Source organism: Leptidea sinapis, chromosome 34, assembly GCF_905404315.1.
Source record: "Leptidea sinapis chromosome 34, ilLepSina1.1, whole genome shotgun sequence".
In the NCBI taxonomy this organism is placed as follows: domain Eukaryota; kingdom Metazoa; phylum Arthropoda; class Insecta; order Lepidoptera; family Pieridae; genus Leptidea; species Leptidea sinapis.
The window spans coordinates 834915-849483 of record NC_066298.1 but is presented as its reverse complement, the minus strand read 5'-3'; the positions used below and the strand labels follow the sequence as shown (position 1 = coordinate 849483).

Here is a 14569-nt window from a genome sequence, read left to right as displayed (position 1 = left end):
AGTCGGGTATCGTGGGTATTATATTATATTATATTATATTTGTCAGTCTCGTACCCTTGAAGACGCCGTCCTGGTCGATGCCGGCCTCGTCCAGCCCCTGCTCGTTAATGAACCGCACGCGCACCACGGCCCGCAGCGTAGAGCGGTAGTATTGTAGAGAGTCGGGTATCGTGGGTATTATATTATATTATATTTGTCAGTCTCGTACCCTTGAAGACGCCGTCCTGGTCGATGCCGGCCTCGTCCAGCCCCTGCTCGTTAATGAACCGCACGCGCACCACGGCCCGCAGCGTAGAGCGGTAGTATTGTAGAGAGTCGGGTATCGTGGGTATTATATTATATTATATTTGTCAGTCTCGTACCCTTGAAGACGCCGTCCTGGTCGATGCCGGCCTCGTCCAGCCCCTGCTCGTTAATGAACCGCACGCGCACCACGGCCCGCAGCGTAGAGCGGTAGTATTGTAGAGAGTCGGGTATCGTGGGTATTATATTATATTATATTTGTCAGTCTCGTACCCTTGAAGACGCCGTCCTGGTCGATGCCGGCCTCGTCCAGCCCCTGCTCGTTAATGAACCGCACGCGCACCACGGCCCGCAGCGTAGAGCGGTAGTATTGTAGAGAGTCGGGTATCGTGGGTATTATATTATATTATATTTGTCAGTCTCGTACCCTTGAAGACGCCGTCCTGGTCGATGCCGGCCTCGTCCAGCCCCTGCTCGTTAATGAACCGCACGCGCACCACGGCCCGCAGCGTAGAGCGGTAGTATTGTAGAGAGTCGGGTATCGTGGGTATTATATTATATTATATTTGTCAGTCTCGTACCCTTGAAGACGCCGTCCTGGTCGATGCCGGCCTCGTCCAGCCCCTGCTCGTTAATGAACCGCACGCGCACCACGGCCCGCAGCGTAGAGCGGTAGTATTGTAGAGAGTCGGGTATCGTGGGTATTATATTATATTATATTTGTCAGTCTCGTACCCTTGAAGACGCCGTCCTGGTCGATGCCGGCCTCGTCCAGCCCCTGCTCGTTAATGAACCGCACGCGCACCACGGCCCGCAGCGTAGAGCGGTAGTATTGTAGAGAGTCGGGTATCGTGGGTATTATATTATATTATATTATATTTGTCAGTCTCGTACCCTTGAAGACGCCGTCCTGGTCGATGCCGGCCTCGTCCAGCCCCTGCTCGTTAATGAACCGCACGCGCACCACGGCCCGCAGCGTAGAGCGGTAGTATTGTAGAGAGTCGGGTATCGTGGGTATTATATTATATTATATTTGTCAGTCTCGTACCCTTGAAGACGCCGTCCTGGTCGATGCCGGCCTCGTCCAGCCCCTGCTCGTTAATGAACCGCACGCGCACCACGGCCCGCAGCGTAGAGCGGTAGTATTGTAGAGAGTCGGGTATCGTGGGTATTATATTATATTATATTTGTCAGTCTCGTACCCTTGAAGACGCCGTCCTGGTCGATGCCGGCCTCGTCCAGCCCCTGCTCGTTAATGAACCGCACGCGCACCACGGCCCGCAGCGTAGAGCGGTAGTATTGTAGAGAGTCGGGTATCGTGGGTATTATATTATATTATATTTGTCAGTCTCGTACCCTTGAAGACGCCGTCCTGGTCGATGCCGGCCTCGTCCAGCCCCTGCTCGTTAATGAACCGCACGCGCACCACGGCCCGCAGCGTAGAGCGGTAGTATTGTAGAGAGTCGGGTATCGTGGGTATTATATTATATTATATTATATTTGTCAGTCTCGTACCCTTGAAGACGCCGTCCTGGTCGATGCCGGCCTCGTCCAGCCCCTGCTCGTTAATGAACCGCACGCGCACCACGGCCCGCAGCGTAGAGCGGTAGTATTGTAGAGAGTCGGGTATCGTGGGTATTATATTATATTTGTCAGTCTCGTACCCTTGAAGACGCCGTCCTGGTCGATGCCGGCCTCGTCCAGCCCCTGCTCGTTAATGAACCGCACGCGCACCACGGCCCGCAGCGTAGAGCGGTAGTATTGTAGAGAGTCGGGTATCGTGGGTATTATATTATATTATATTATATTTGTCAGTCTCGTACCCTTGAAGACGCCGTCCTGGTCGATGCCGGCCTCGTCCAGCCCCTGCTCGTTAATGAACCGCACGCGCACCACGGCCCGCAGCGTAGAGCGGTAGTATTGTAGAGAGTCGGGTATCGTGGGTATTATATTATATTATATTTGTCAGTCTCGTACCCTTGAAGACGCCGTCCTGGTCGATGCCGGCCTCGTCCAGCCCCTGCTCGTTAATGAACCGCACGCGCACCACGGCCCGCAGCGTAGAGCGGTAGTATTGTAGAGAGTCGGGTATCGTGGGTATTATATTATATTATATTTGTCAGTCTCGTACCCTTGAAGACGCCGTCCTGGTCGATGCCGGCCTCGTCCAGCCCCTGCTCGTTAATGAACCGCACGCGCACCACGGCCCGCAGCGTAGAGCGGTAGTATTGTAGAGAGTCGGGTATCGTGGGTATTATATTATATTATATTATATTTGTCAGTCTCGTACCCTTGAAGACGCCGTCCTGGTCGATGCCGGCCTCGTCCAGCCCCTGCTCGTTAATGAACCGCACGCGCACCACGGCCCGCAGCGTAGAGCGGTAGTATTGTAGAGAGTCGGGTATCGTGGGTATTATATTATATTATATTTGTCAGTCTCGTACCCTTGAAGACGCCGTCCTGGTCGATGCCGGCCTCGTCCAGCCCCTGCTCGTTAATGAACCGCACGCGCACCACGGCCCGCAGCGTAGAGCGGTAGTATTGTAGAGAGTCGGGTATCGTGGGTATTATATTATATTATATTTGTCAGTCTCGTACCCTTGAAGACGCCGTCCTGGTCGATGCCGGCCTCGTCCAGCCCCTGCTCGTTAATGAACCGCACGCGCACCACGGCCCGCAGCGTAGAGCGGTAGTATTGTAGAGAGTCGGGTATCGTGGGTATTATATTATATTATATTTGTCAGTCTCGTACCCTTGAAGACGCCGTTCTGGTCGATGCCGGCCTCGTCCAGCCCCTGCTCGTTAATGAACCGCACGCGCACCACGGCCCGCAGCGTAGAGCGGTAGTATTGTAGAGAGTCGGGTATCGTGGGTATTATATTATATTATATTATATTTGTCAGTCTCGTACCCTTGAAGACGCCGTCCTGGTCGATGCCGGCCTCGTCCAGCCCCTGCTCGTTAATGAACCGCACGCGCACCACGGCCCGCAGCGTAGAGCGGTAGTATTGTAGAGAGTCGGGTATCGTGGGTATTATATTATATTATATTTGTCAGTCTCGTACCCTTGAAGACGCCGTCCTGGTCGATGCCGGCCTCGTCCAGCCCCTGCTCGTTAATGAACCGCACGCGCACCACGGCCCGCAGCGTAGAGCGGTAGTATTGTAGAGAGTCGGGTATCGTGGGTATTATATTATATTATATTTGTCAGTCTCGTACCCTTGAAGACGCCGTCCTGGTCGATGCCGGCCTCGTCCAGCCCCTGCTCGTTAATGAACCGCACGCGCACCACGGCCCGCAGCGTAGAGCGGTAGTATTGTAGAGAGTCGGGTATCGTGGGTATTATATTATATTATATTTGTCAGTCTCGTACCCTTGAAGACGCCGTCCTGGTCGATGCCGGCCTCGTCCAGCCCCTGCTCGTTAATGAACCGCACGCGCACCACGGCCCGCAGCGTAGAGCGGTAGTATTGTAGAGAGTCGGGTATCGTGGGTATTATATTATATTATATTATATTTGTCAGTCTCGTACCCTTGAAGACGCCGTCCTGGTCGATGCCGGCCTCGTCCAGCCCCTGCTCGTTAATGAACCGCACGCGCACCACGGCCCGCAGCGTAGAGCGGTAGTATTGTAGAGAGTCGGGTATCGTGGGTATTATATTATATTATATTATATTTGTCAGTCTCGTACCCTTGAAGACGCCGTCCTGGTCGATGCCGGCCTCGTCCAGCCCCTGCTCGTTAATGAACCGCACGCGCACCACGGCCCGCAGCGTAGAGCGGTAGTATTGTAGAGAGTCGGGTATCGTGGGTATTATATTATATTATATTTGTCAGTCTCGTACCCTTGAAGACGCCGTCCTGGTCGATGCCGGCCTCGTCCAGCCCCTGCTCGTTAATGAACCGCACGCGCACCACGGCCCGCAGCGTAGAGCGGTAGTATTGTAGAGAGTCGGGTATCGTGGGTATTATATTATATTATATTTGTCAGTCTCGTACCCTTGAAGACGCCGTCCTGGTCGATGCCGGCCTCGTCCAGCCCCTGCTCGTTAATGAACCGCACGCGCACCACGGCCCGCAGCGTAGAGCGGTAGTATTGTAGAGAGTCGGGTATCGTGGGTATTATATTATATTATATTTGTCAGTCTCGTACCCTTGAAGACGCCGTCCTGGTCGATGCCGGCCTCGTCCAGCCCCTGCTCGTTAATGAACCGCACGCGCACCACGGCCCGCAGCGTAGAGCGGTAGTATTGTAGAGAGTCGGGTATCGTGGGTATTATATTATATTATATTTGTCAGTCTCGTACCCTTGAAGACGCCGTCCTGGTCGATGCCGGCCTCGTCCAGCCCCTGCTCGTTAATGAACCGCACGCGCACCACGGCCCGCAGCGTAGAGCGGTAGTATTGTAGAGAGTCGGGTATCGTGGGTATTATATTATATTATATTTGTCAGTCTCGTACCCTTGAAGACGCCGTCCTGGTCGATGCCGGCCTCGTCCAGCCCCTGCTCGTTAATGAACCGCACGCGCACCACGGCCCGCAGCGTAGAGCGGTAGTATTGTAGAGAGTCGGGTATCGTGGGTATTATATTATATTATATTTGTCAGTCTCGTACCCTTGAAGACGCCGTCCTGGTCGATGCCGGCCTCGTCCAGCCCCTGCTCGTTAATGAACCGCACGCGCACCACGGCCCGCAGCGTAGAGCGGTAGTATTGTAGAGAGTCGGGTATCGTGGGTATTATATTATATTATATTTGTCAGTCTCGTACCCTTGAAGACGCCGTCCTGGTCGATGCCGGCCTCGTCCAGCCCCTGCTCGTTAATGAACCGCACGCGCACCACGGCCCGCAGCGTAGAGCGGTAGTATTGTAGAGAGTCGGGTATCGTGGGTATTATATTATATTATATTTGTCAGTCTCGTACCCTTGAAGACGCCGTCCTGGTCGATGCCGGCCTCGTCCAGCCCCTGCTCGTTAATGAACCGCACGCGCACCACGGCCCGCAGCGTAGAGCGGTAGTATTGTAGAGAGTCGGGTATCGTGGGTATTATATTATATTATATTTGTCAGTCTCGTACCCTTGAAGACGCCGTCCTGGTCGATGCCGGCCTCGTCCAGCCCCTGCTCGTTAATGAACCGCACGCGCACCACGGCCCGCAGCGTAGAGCGGTAGTATTGTAGAGAGTCGGGTATCGTGGGTATTATATTATATTATATTTGTCAGTCTCGTACCCTTGAAGACGCCGTCCTGGTCGATGCCGGCCTCGTCCAGCCCCTGCTCGTTAATGAACCGCACGCGCACCACGGCCCGCAGCGTAGAGCGGTAGTATTGTAGAGAGTCGGGTATCGTGGGTATTATATTATATTATATTTGTCAGTCTCGTACCCTTGAAGACGCCGTCCTGGTCGATGCCGGCCTCGTCCAGCCCCTGCTCGTTAATGAACCGCACGCGCACCACGGCCCGCAGCGTAGAGCGGTAGTATTGTAGAGAGTCGGGTATCGTGGGTATTATATTATATTATATTTGTCAGTCTCGTACCCTTGAAGACGCCGTCCTGGTCGATGCCGGCCTCGTCCAGCCCCTGCTCGTTAATGAACCGCACGCGCACCACGGCCCGCAGCGTAGAGCGGTAGTATTGTAGAGAGTCGGGTATCGTGGGTATTATATTATATTATATTTGTCAGTCTCGTACCCTTGAAGACGCCGTCCTGGTCGATGCCGGCCTCGTCCAGCCCCTGCTCGTTAATGAACCGCACGCGCACCACGGCCCGCAGCGTAGAGCGGTAGTATTGTAGAGAGTCGGGTATCGTGGGTATTATATTATATTATATTTGTCAGTCTCGTACCCTTGAAGACGCCGTCCTGGTCGATGCCGGCCTCGTCCAGCCCCTGCTCGTTAATGAACCGCACGCGCACCACGGCCCGCAGCGTAGAGCGGTAGTATTGTAGAGAGTCGGGTATCGTGGGTATTATATTATATTATATTTGTCAGTCTCGTACCCTTGAAGACGCCGTCCTGGTCGATGCCGGCCTCGTCCAGCCCCTGCTCGTTAATGAACCGCACGCGCACCACGGCCCGCAGCGTAGAGCGGTAGTATTGTAGAGAGTCGGGTATCGTGGGTATTATATTATATTATATTTGTCAGTCTCGTACCCTTGAAGACGCCGTCCTGGTCGATGCCGGCCTCGTCCAGCCCCTGCTCGTTAATGAACCGCACGCGCACCACGGCCCGCAGCGTAGAGCGGTAGTATTGTAGAGAGTCGGGTATCGTGGGTATTATATTATATTATATTTGTCAGTCTCGTACCCTTGAAGACGCCGTCCTGGTCGATGCCGGCCTCGTCCAGCCCCTGCTCGTTAATGAACCGCACGCGCACCACGGCCCGCAGCGTAGAGCGGTAGTATTGTAGAGAGTCGGGTATCGTGGGTATTATATTATATTATATTTGTCAGTCTCGTACCCTTGAAGACGCCGTCCTGGTCGATGCCGGCCTCGTCCAGCCCCTGCTCGTTAATGAACCGCACGCGCACCACGGCCCGCAGCGCGCGGCTGGGCAGCGCCGCCAGCTGGCGGTAGCCGTCCTCCACCAGCCGCGTGCGCCGCACCGTCACCAGAGTGGAGCGGCCCACGCACGCGCGCTCCGTCAGCCCCAGCACCACCTGGACACGCGAACATATGCGACTTGGATTACCACGCAAACATAGGGAATGTTATGTCGTATTAGATAGTAAAACAAACGAGAGCGCAATGGTATGAAAAATTTTATAAAGGAGAAAATTCATCATGGTTTTATTATCTGTTGGTAATATTATTGATATATTATTATTATATTAATTTTAGCGGTAATAGTATTGTTCGGTCTTTGCATTGGACATTGTTTGGTAAAGTGCCAGTTAATTTCGACTGTGGTAATCGAACTTGCTAAGGTGCCATCTATCGGTACTGTACTTCAACCCTTAGTTGAAACCAGTAGCAAACTGGTAGCGCTAGGCGCGACAATCGCGTGACGTATGTGTCGGCGCTGTTCATAAGCCTTCACAACCTCCCTACCGCTCGCGCCGTACGTCACATTCTTGGGTGTCCCTTGATTGTTGAACCACGTGGGTTTCTGTAGTGCCGTGCACCCGTTGATGTTGTGTGGTGAGGAGCAGTTAAGGTAGGTGGCATATGCATTGTTCCCTTTTTCACAGTTGTTTTTATTACGCCTTCCAAATGATCTACAGTCCATTCCTAATATTGAACAAGTATTATATATTTCTATTCTACAAGTGACAAGAGCTTCTGCTTTATGCCATTCGTCTAGACGTCAAATTTCATTTAACATTGTTTTGATAACAAATTGCATACCATTTACATTAATCTATAATTAACACGGAGTTATGTTGTATGTACTAGATAGTTTAACAACATCATTAAAACTAGTACATAAATAGAAAATTCATACGGACAGCGATTATTAATTTCAAAGTATATAGGTGAGTAGCCACTGTCTATAACTCTTTTTTTAAAAAATTCTATTATAAATTAAAGTTATGAAAGTGAAATCAATTTATCCATATTCGATTTATAACTCGAAAACGGCTTGAATGATTATGTTGAAAATTGGTCACACATAGCCATGATACACGCTAATTGGCTATTAATATGACTATCTAATTAATCTAAATTCTACACCTATATCTGCAATGAAACAGCTACAGAAAAACGTATCTTTATGTAATACAAACTTTAAATTTAAGCATGTAGATCGCATAGAGATTATTATAACGTTTAGACTAATTAGCGTTAAGAAAACTAAAGATCTCTGGGGAATGTCTGTTAACGTAGTGAAATCTGTAATAGAAATTGTAGCCACAGACTTAGCTTTAATTTTCAATAAATGTGTAGATTGCGGTATATTTCCAAACCTAATGAAACAGAGCAAGATCACTCCTCTATTTAAGTCAGGAGATAAAGCTGACCCTACCAATTTCAGGCCCATATCAGTACTACTAACCTTTAGCAAGATTTTCAAAAAAAATATGTTAATGCAACTAATTAAGTATTTTTACAATAATTACCTCATGCATAATAAACAATATGGTTTTACTCAAGGTCTTTCAACCACAGATGCTAGTATCGAGTTAATAAGAAATATTTTGGATGATTGGGAGGATTCATGTGATGCGTTTGGAGTGTTTTGTGTTTTATCCAAGGCATTCGACTGCGTCCATCATGAAACTTTACTTAAAAAAAATTACCATTATGGGGTTAGAGATGTTTCTCTAGATTTAATAAAATCGTATTTGTGTAATAGGATTCAAAGAGTAGACATTAATGGGAAAAGAACAACGGGCTCTATCATATCAATGGGTGTAATGGGTTCAATCTTGGGTACTTTTTTGTTCCTGGTTTACGTCAATGATTTACCATATCTTATTCAAAATAAACATGATATTATACTATTTGCTGACGATACATCTTTGTTATTTAAAATAAAACGCCAGCAAAAAAATATCTGTCAGCTTGACGACATTGCTGAAGTAGTGAATTGGTTTAATGTTAAGCTCTGCAGTATTTGCGATAAAAAAAAATTAGGCAGCTGGCAGATGTTGAAACGGCTAGACTTGTATATTACTACTTTTATAGTGTCATGTCCTACGAAATTATATAGTGGGGTAGGGCCGCAGGTATTGACAACATATTTGTGCTGCAGAAAAGGGCAATTCGAGCAGTCTATAAAATGCGTTCAAGGTATTCATTGAGTGAAAAGTTTAGTGAAATTAATATTTCGACAGTACACTGCCAGTACATATACGAGAACCTCCTATACGCTCATAAACATATTAGCCAATTTAAAAAATAGTGATGTACATAATGTCCAATACTCGAAACAAACATAACCTCGCAATTCCATCTACTAGGCTCCGTATAATTGCTAATTCTTTGAAAGTGGATTGTGTTATATTTTATTATAACCTCCCAAATGATTTAAAAAATTTAAATGTATTGTAAAAAATAAATTAACATCTAAGGCCTATTATAATGTGAAAGATTATTTGAATGATAAAGATAGTTGGAATTAATGTTTCTAAATTTTTTAAATGAATATGTTATACTCATTTGAATGCTATTGTAACTTTTGTTCTTCATCCTGACTTGCACTAAATAACTTATAAAGTTTTACAGTGAATAAAGATTTTTTGACTTTGACTTAATGGGCTCGCAACGCAAGTTAGGAAAGTTACCACCCCTTAACCAAACCCTATCTGGTGGCCATGTAGAATACAACTGTAGTGATAAAATATAAATTACCTTCTCATCAGCCACAGCTCTTCGAAACAATCTCACTCGTTCACCGTGAGCGATCATATGTGGAGTCTTTTGCACCAAAACCTGGAATCATTACATTTAATCAAAATCACGCCATTCCATATAGAAATATACTGCATATAAAATAGGTATTACTCGTACTGGAAAAGTGAACAGTGAATTGGTTTCAACGAATTAAGATAAATAGGAACACTATGGTTGATCACCCCGCCAATTATATATTGGGCTGCCGGTGAAGCTTTTTAAATCTGAATAATATATTATACATATAAATTCTCGTTGTTATCCTTAGATCATTTATACGTCTAGATAGAGCCTCTTGCTGCTAGGCAACCGATGAAAACTGGCCAGGTTTATTACTTTAGTGTGCGAGACAAGCTACGACTTACACTCGCGATTTGTATGTCACTTTGTGTAAGTGCGTGCATTGCTCAAAGTAGAGGTTAACAGTCACCCTCAATATTTTTTCGACGTTTTCACAGCGGTCGCAGTTTATCTAGACGTATAAATGATCTAAGTTGTTGTGAAATCATTGTAAAACATTCACGTCACGAAATTCGTGTTGGGACTCATTGAGGCAATCAGAAAGACTACACTCCAATGTAGGTATTATTTCCGTTATGTTATACGACTACAACGCGTTTCGTTTCTAGCCACAACAATGACCGTCGATCTTTGAGCGTAACATACATACATAATATAATCGCACCTAGAAGACATTTTAAAAGGTGAAAGACAGACATTTCGGACCTCACCAATCACAGTTACAATATGTAATGTTAGTTTTAATTCTTGGCACTCTTGACGTCGCCACTTTTAATATATTCCGGTATGGTCTTTTAATGTACGCCTTACTTGATTTTTTTTTCAATACTACCTCATTCTCGTACAAGGTAGAATCGACCAATATTGGGGGGTTGAGGGAGACTACAATTGTCAATCAAAATAAAAATGACAAGTGAATGAATGATCGAGCGAGAGACATTCAAAGCCTCTAAAAATAGGGACTGAATTAATTTGTATTTGAAACACTAAAATAATAAAATAAAAAAATTGAAACCTGTCTTAAATTAAATTCAATAATTGGAATAATGTTTTGAATAAAAAATATGAAAAAGTAGAGTATGCTCCTTTGGGATAACGCAGTCTTATTCCTTGGTGAGCTTCAATCTCTAGCGACAGTAAGGACTCTATTCTTAAATCATCAATCGAAACCAAAATTTTATTAATCACCCTCTATACGTTTCGCTCACGATTCACGCTGCATTCGTGATGTGTTAAAGCAGTTACTTTTACTTATACTAACATAATATTATTATAATATTGACAGGGGCGTGCATATCATATAGGCATTTAGGCAGTGCCTACCTCAATATCAACCTAAATAAATATACTAGTGTTAAAGTTACTTTAGTTTCATTTGGTTCCAATATTTTATTACCAATCTTCTATTGAACACCCAGTCATAAAATTTGTCCTTACACTAGATATTAAAACCCTGTTGTAAGCAATCTTTGCTTATTCCCAAAGCTCTACATATACGAACAGATCCACAGTGCGTACCTTGCTAGAAAACCAATGCACGCCCCTGATTATTGATATAGCTAATAAAATGCTCGCATAATGCCTTTATTTTATTTACGGTATGTATGGATTGATGTATATACTGTATTTTACTTTAAGTATGTCCTCAATAACTATAACTATGTTTTTACTTATTAATTTACTTTTTTTCACTTAATCGTGTAAGGCATTTAGTAATTGACGTTTTTGTATTTTGTTGCATCTTGCATTTGTTACTTTGCATATATTATAGTTAAAATGATTTGTAAAATTAAATTGAAAATAATAAACTGTAATACCATTCCGTATTGAAATGAGCAACCTTAGAGTTTCATGCTCGTTTTTCTCGTAAGGAAATCTGCCTTCCAAAAGAGCTGTATGAAAAAATTACATATTTCAAGTTTAATGTAATTTACCTACGAAATAAAATATTTTTGTTTGTTTGTTTATTATTGACTAGCCTGCTGCGGTTTCTTCCCCTTCTCGAGGTCAGCCATGAAATGTGAGTCGCGGATGTCCCTCACGAGCCAGTGTCCCGCGGGCGTGTAGGCGCGGCGACAGTCACGTCGGTACAGTACGAGCAACAGAGTATGTACACTCCGGAACACTTCATTGCTCTGGATGTTCTTAAGATCTGCAATAATGATGATCCATGAGGTATGTCGCAATACCATATAACTGTGGTCGGTAGAGGCAAGGAGTATCTCTCATGGGAAGAAAAGTTGAAAAACTGTCCAGCTTATGTAGAAAATAACAGTTCAAAAACATTCCACAATGGCGCTCGTGTAGGCACAGGGGTATGTTATGAAGTATGGATGTAGCAATTGTTAACCAATTGAAGTATGTCGACTTAAAAAAATTAATAGTATTGTCGACTAAAGAAGTTAAATAGTGAAAATTTTGAACAACTTACGTTGTACAAAATAATGTAGTAAATATAACCTTAAAGAGTTATTATGAGAAAACATGTAGCAACAGTGATTAGTATTATTTTAAAGTTGGCGGTTCTTTTAAGATTTACCCTGATGTTACTGTGGTGCCACCCTAATTTAATGCATTTCGACGCATACTTTTTCACACACACACAGATGAATCTCCTTGGCTCTACATTACATACATAAAACTCTTTACCCATAGAGAATATGCATATAATTTTATATTCGATAGTTCACATCAAATCAGCCATATATGTAATAATAAAACTAAAAAGTGTGTCAAGTTATACTTCTTTGGCAAAACACTTCACATTTTAATCAAGTAAGGAGTAAATAAAAAATCCGAACTAGTAAGTGTAAATTAAATAAAGTTATTTGTTATTTCCATGTGTCAACGCGAGAATGGGATTATTCAAATATTTTGATGTGAATGATTCAAATGAGACTTATCTTATGTCTCAAGGTGTTTTTAAGAATCCTGAGCGGCCCTGCACTGTAATGGGCAGGTGCTATCAATTACCATCAGCTGAACGTCCTGCTCGTCTCGTCCCTTGTTTTCATTAAAAAAACAAAAATTTTGTTCAAACAGGATTTTAAAATCGTAACATAATACACATCCCTTAACCCGGAGAAGAAAATCAGGGGCTCTATTTTTTTTAGTAAACAAGTCATTTATATTATAATGATGTTATCTCTCAAACGTATTTTCTGTGATGCTGTTGTAAAAGCATATACATACTATATGCACCATACAATAAGACCCAACGCCTAACAAGACTTACTAACTCGACATAACCGAGTAGTAAGCATAACAAAATAATAATAAAATGGCATTCATGTTTTAGAAGCATCAAGAACAAACAGGAAATTCAATATGTGTATTTTACTGATGTTATACCCGGTGACACATAGCAATATTATGAAACACTAAACGAAGCATATATAGAATTACTCACCAAACAGTTGTCCTATAATTGATTTGTAAATAAACATGTTGAGGAAGGCAGACATGTTAACAAAGTCTGATAACTTGAACGGTTCTTGTTTCTCGTACATTTCCATATCATCCAATATTCTGCAATGATTTTCAAATTATATTTGAAACTTTATTTTTTAAATTATTCTAAATTTAATTAAAAAGTATTCTAAATGTTTGAATAATCCACTAAGTTCTTTGTCATATTTTAACCTTTTACAGCACATCACTTAATGTGGAGGATGGGTTTCCAACCCGGTACCCTAAACTTTCAATCTTCATGCTACATGATGAATATAACTTTCGATATGGTGTGTGTATTGGTGCATCTACTGTACTAAATAACTCTTGTGTTTTTACTAAGTAATTTACATTTACTTTTGTTTTTTTTTTTTTAATTTTTGTGTAAGGCACATTATATATATTGTAATTGAAATGATTTGTAAAACGATGAAGCTGTGAATGTTGATTTAAAAGAGTGGCAATGAGTTTTTTGCCACTTCTCATTAAAGCTCATCCTTACCAAAGTGGTGGTAAATGTAAAAGAAAAAGTTTTTTCGTAAGTGTTATTTACTTGACCTACATGAACGAACTGATTTAATTTTGATTTATTACCACATTAAAATCCTCATAAAACATCTCAAAAAAATAACAGAATAATGCTGAAATAAATTACTTACGTGACATAATGTGTCATACAGTCAGCGAAGAGTATGAGCATTTGAAACTCTGGTGCAGAAGACTTGGTGTTGACAGCCAAGAGGTCCAGGAACGACTTCAGACCACTGCTGGGCCCCAGAGTACAGAGGAACCTCCACAATGAGTATAAGATTTCATCTTGATTGCACAATCCTGGAGATTAAAAAGAAGGTAGTTTAGGGCTCCGTAGACAAATGGCAAAAAACGGAACCCTTATAGATTCGTCATGTCTATCAGTCTGCCTGTCTGTAAGAACTACTGTTGGAACTTGGTAAGTTGATGTATTCTGTGAACCGCATTAAGAAAAATAGTAATATAATATCAAACCCATACATGTGGGGTCTATGGATAGGTCTTCAAAAATTATTTTAGGTTTGTAATATATATATATTTATCTAAACTGAATAGTTTGCGCGACAGACACTTCCAAAGTGGTAAAATGTGTGTCCCTGTAACTTCTAAAATCACAGAATGATAAAACTAAAATATATATATATGTACATTACCATGCAAACATCCACCAAAAAATGATTTGAACAAGATCTAGTAAGTAGTTTTTAATACGTCCATAAATCGTTACAACAAACTACGAGAACTTTTATATTATTTTACTTGCTGCTACGGAACCCTTCAGGGGCGAGTTCGACTCGCACTTGGCCGCTTTTTTTAATATACTCTACCTGACTACAACCTAGCAAAGCTTGTAATATATGCAAGCCCATTAATAATGCAGTTAGCAAGGCCAAATATATTTTATGCTACAAAAAAATTACGTACAAGTTTGTCTCATAAAAAGTAAACATTTATTTTATCTATTTTAAACAGTCTATTAATTTTG

At 43.5% G+C, this 14569-nt stretch overlaps 1 protein-coding gene across 1 annotated transcript in view; it reads right to left on the bottom strand.

Moving 5' to 3' along the window:
• LOC126974854 (ubiquitin-protein ligase E3B) overlaps positions 1–14569 on the bottom strand; it is a 38856-nt gene that overhangs the window by 16112 nt on the left and 8175 nt on the right. Inside the window, exons 8-12 of the mRNA XM_050822522.1 lie at positions 13713–13884; positions 13013–13131; positions 11583–11755; positions 9541–9621; positions 6707–6905 (exon numbers count right to left, since the gene is read on the bottom strand). Coding sequence (XP_050678479.1) covers positions 6707–6905; positions 9541–9621; positions 11583–11755; positions 13013–13131; positions 13713–13884 — 744 coding nt within the window. The remainder of the gene's footprint in view (positions 1–6706; positions 6906–9540; positions 9622–11582; positions 11756–13012; positions 13132–13712; positions 13885–14569) is intronic.